Source organism: Otolemur garnettii, unplaced genomic scaffold (genome assembly GCF_000181295.1).
Source record: "Otolemur garnettii isolate 467f Iridium unplaced genomic scaffold, OtoGar3 scaffold00036, whole genome shotgun sequence".
NCBI lineage: Eukaryota > Metazoa > Chordata > Mammalia > Primates > Galagidae > Otolemur > Otolemur garnettii.
Genome location: NW_003852431.1, coordinates 13134379 through 13138559, shown reverse-complemented (window position 1 = coordinate 13138559; position 4181 = coordinate 13134379). Strand labels below are relative to the sequence as shown.

The window sequence follows — 4181 nt, the reverse complement described above, 5'->3', positions numbered from 1 at the left end:
GGCTATTTTTTGGTTGCAGCCATCATTGTTGTTTGGCAGGCCTGGGCTGGATTCGAACCCGCCACCTTAGGTGTATATGGCTGGCGCCTTAGCCACTTGAGCCACAGGCGCCGAGCCCATACTTCCAGATTTCAAAATGTACTACAAAGCTACAGTAATTAAAATATTGTGCTACTGCAGTTAAGGATGGACATATAGATCAATGGAATAGAATAGAGAAGCCAGAAACAAAAACTCATGTATATGGTCAGTGGTCTTCAACAATGAGGAAAGGGCAGTCTTTTCAACAAACAGACTGGTAATACTGGGTATCTACATGTAAGAGAATAAAGTTAGCCCCTGACCTTACACCAGATATGCAAACTAACTTAAAATGAATCAAAGACCTAAGTTTAAGAATAAGAACTAAGGAGTATAAAACTCATAGAAGAAAACAGGAGACAAAATCTTTATGACCTTCATTTTGGCAATGATTTCTCCATAAGAACAGGCACCAAAAATAAAAAAGGTAAATCAGACTTCATAAATATATAAACTATGTATCAAAAGACATTGTCAAGAATGAAAAATAGGCTCCGTGCCCATAGCTCTGTGAGTAGAGCGCCAGCCACATATACTGAAGCTGGTGGGTTCAAGCCTGGCCCAGGCCTGCTAAACAACAATGACAACTGCAGCCAGAAATAACTGGGTATTGTGGTGGGCGCCCATAGTCCCAGCTACTTGGGAAGCTGAGGCAAGAGAATCGCTTAAGCCCAGGAGTTTGAGGTTGCTGTGAGCTGTGATGCAGCAGCACTCTTACCGAGGGCAACAGAAAACCCACAAATGGAACAAATTATTTCTAAATTATATAAGGGTTTACTATGTAGAATATTTTTAAAACCTTCAACAATAGTGGCAGTACCCATAGCTCGGTGGGTAGGGTGCCGTCCACATACACAAAGCTGGGGGGTTCAAACCCAGCCTAGACCTACTAAAACAATGACAACTATAACAAAAAAATACCCGGGTGTTGTGGTGGGTGCCTATAGTCCCAGCTGCTTGGGAGGCTGAAGCAAGAGAATCACTTAAGCCCAGGAGTTTGAGGTTGCTGTGAGCTGTGATGTGACAGCACTCTATCAAAGACAATATAATGAGACTCTATCTCAAAAAAATATATATATACATCATAACTGTGTACATTAATGCATTTATGGGGTACAATGTACTGATTTGATATACAACATGGAATGTTTACATCTAACTGATTAACATAACTATCACCTCACAAAAATAGATTGACTGGAGGTACTAGGGATTGAACCCAGGGCCTCGTGCCCACTAAGCACGCGCTCTACCACTGAGCTATATACACCCTACATTTTAACCACATTTTGGGGGAACTTAATTATATGTGGTGATTCAGATACATAAGTTAATATATTTTTAAAACAAAGAAGGGAACATGAAGAGATGAAAAAATTACTAAAATTAAGTGATTATTTTGAGTAGAAATAAAGCTCAAATAAAACTTTTTAATTTTTAGCTAATGATTTGGTTAAAAGCAGATATATTTTGGGTGGCACCTGTGGCTCAGTGAGTTGGGCACCAGCCTGAACCCACTGGGTGGTGGGTTCAAACCCAGCCCCAGTGAAACTGCAACAAAAAAATAGCCAGGCGTTGTGGCAGGTGCCTGTAGTCTCGGCACTCTACCAAGGGTGACAAAGTGAGACTCTGTCTCTAAAAAAAAAAAAAAGAAGATAAATTTTATGACACAGCTTCTCAGACCAAAGTTTAGATTTACCCACTTCCAAATTTGGTTAACTATTAACATTTTATTTGAAATTTTTGTTTCTTATTTATAGTAGTTACTATTATTAAAGTAACAATCAATCGTTTTTTTAAACTTCAGATTTACACAGGAAAAGCTTTCAGGATGGTGGCTCCTGTTGCTTAAGCAGCTAAGGCGCCAGCCACATACACCAGAGCTGGCAGGTTCAAATCCAGCCTGGGTCTGCCAAACAACAGTCACAACTACAACCAAAAAATAGCTGAGCGTTGTGGCAGGTGCTTGTAGTCCCAGCAACTTGGGAAGCTGAGGCAAGAGAATCGCTTAAGCCCCAGGAGTTTGAGGTTGCTGTTAGCTGTGACGCCATGGCACTTTACCCAGGGCAATAGCTTGAGGCTCTGTCTCACAAAAAAAAAAAGAAAAAAAAACTTTCAGGATAATTCATGTAAAAAGAATTTGTATACTTTATTTTTGCTGGAGTATTTTGAATGATTTTAATTTGTTATCAGATTTTCTAGACTTCAATGAAACCCGTGTATCTTCAGCTTAACAGGGCCAATTCACTGTTAAACCAGACTCAGCAACCTTACAGATATCTCATTGAATCAGTGCGTCAGAGAGATTCTAAGATTGATTCATTGAAGGAGTGTATTGCACAACTTGAAAAAGATGTCAGGTAAGCCATCTACAGATCTTTTAGTTCAATAATAAAGACATTGTAAACATAATGCTGCTTTGATGAATTATGGTTGTAAATTGTGAAGAAAAAATTTAATGAAGAGTATCTTAAATATAATAAGTGTTAAACTTCTCTTGAAAACTAAGGACATGTCACATCAGGTGTGATGAGAAGTTGCTGTGTGGAAATAACAATGGTACACTTACTAACGTAGTACTCTAGATAGAGTACTATTCTTGGGGACCCCACAGCCATCTTGTCCCATTCTCCTAGAATTCTTTAGTGGGATGTAGCTTGAACAAAGGGAGAGGTGGAATATAACCAGGTACTATTTGTGGGGTTAAAATGACTTTTTTAAACAGAAAAATGCACATATTTACTTAGATTTGTGTTGACTTTGCCAAGGAATTTTAGGTTTTTCTTCTCCTGACCCTTTACATGAAGCAACCCATAAGTAAATAAATTCTTTTTACCTTCTTAGTTTAAGGTGACCAGATTTTAACGTTAGTAAAATGGGACACCGTTGGGGTGGGGGAGGGCTGACAACAATGCAAACTTTGATAAGCAGTTCTCAATAATCAGTTCTCAACAATTATTTGTTATTATTAAAGTTTAACATTATAAAATTAACAAAAATAATATAAAACTCATATCCTGGTGAAATAGCCACATGGAAGCCGAAAACCATATATTCCCTTCTTGTTCTCCTGCCGTTCCCTAGCTTGTCATGCATTCTTTCCAAAAATTGGGACTTTTTAAAAATGCTGCGGGACGCAGGACAAATTGTTAAAAATTGGGACTGTCCCGCCAAAAGCAGGACATCTGGTCACCTTATCCTAGTTTGAAATTATTTTTAATTGAGACCTTATCCAAAAGACTTGCTCCATTTAGTAGTTATTCACGTTCTTTATCTGCTCATCTATCTGTATGATCATTTTAGTTTTTTTAACTAAAATAAAAGAATGATATATGTAAAGGAAAAGGTTTTAACTCATAGATACATAGTTAATTAGATGGCTTAGTTATCAAATTTTAAGATTGCTAGAATAACTTAAAATTTTTATAGATTAAGACATTTATATTCGACATTTAGAAAGATTCACATGTACCCTTATAGGATAAATCATAGGCATGATCCCCGCAAAAAAGATATGATGGCTATGTTAGCCAGTTGGATGAGAGTTTTTCAAACTGTATATGGAAACAACACACTGTATCCTATGATAGAATTAATGTACACAGTTATGATCTAATAAAAAAAGTTTATAGATTATCAATCCATCATAGAATTGTGAAAACAGAATTAAGCAGAAATAGAAATAGTTATATCAATAAATTAGAAAATAAGGAGAAAATACTATTAAATCTAACTTTCCTAAGATATGGAAACAAAAATATAAAATGTGGTCATTAACTCCAAAGTATGAGTGTTTCTTGTGATAATCCAATAATTAATTATCTTCTCATTTCCACCCATAAAAATATTTCTGGTCTTAATTTTGTGATGACTTATTTAAATAATTTAAAATCACATTTATGGTTTAAATATCAAAATAAATAATTACAATTTATTTGTAGATCATTTTAAACTTAAAAATTATATGTATATAATTAAGTATTTATACACATAATCAACATTAAGAAATTAATAGTTGGCTTGGCGCCTATAGCTCAACTGGCTAAGGTGCCAGCCACGTACACCTAAGGTGGCGGGTTCGAATCCCCAGCCCAGACCCG

At 36.3% G+C, this 4181-nt stretch overlaps 1 protein-coding gene across 3 annotated transcripts in view; it reads left to right on the top strand.

Moving 5' to 3' along the window:
* PIBF1 (progesterone immunomodulatory binding factor 1) overlaps positions 1-4181 on the top strand; it is a 263961-nt gene that overhangs the window by 199852 nt on the left and 59928 nt on the right. For 2 of the 3 annotated variants that reach the window (XR_002773386.1, XM_003789727.3), the window contains exon 15: positions 2311-2441. The exons of the other annotated variant lie outside the window; for it this stretch is intronic. Coding sequence is in view for 1 of the 2 variants with exons in the window: in XM_003789727.3 (XP_003789775.1) it covers positions 2311-2441 (131 nt within the window). In the remaining variant the exon portion in view is untranslated. The remainder of the gene's footprint in view (positions 1-2310; positions 2442-4181) is intronic. 3 annotated transcript variants of the gene reach the window in all.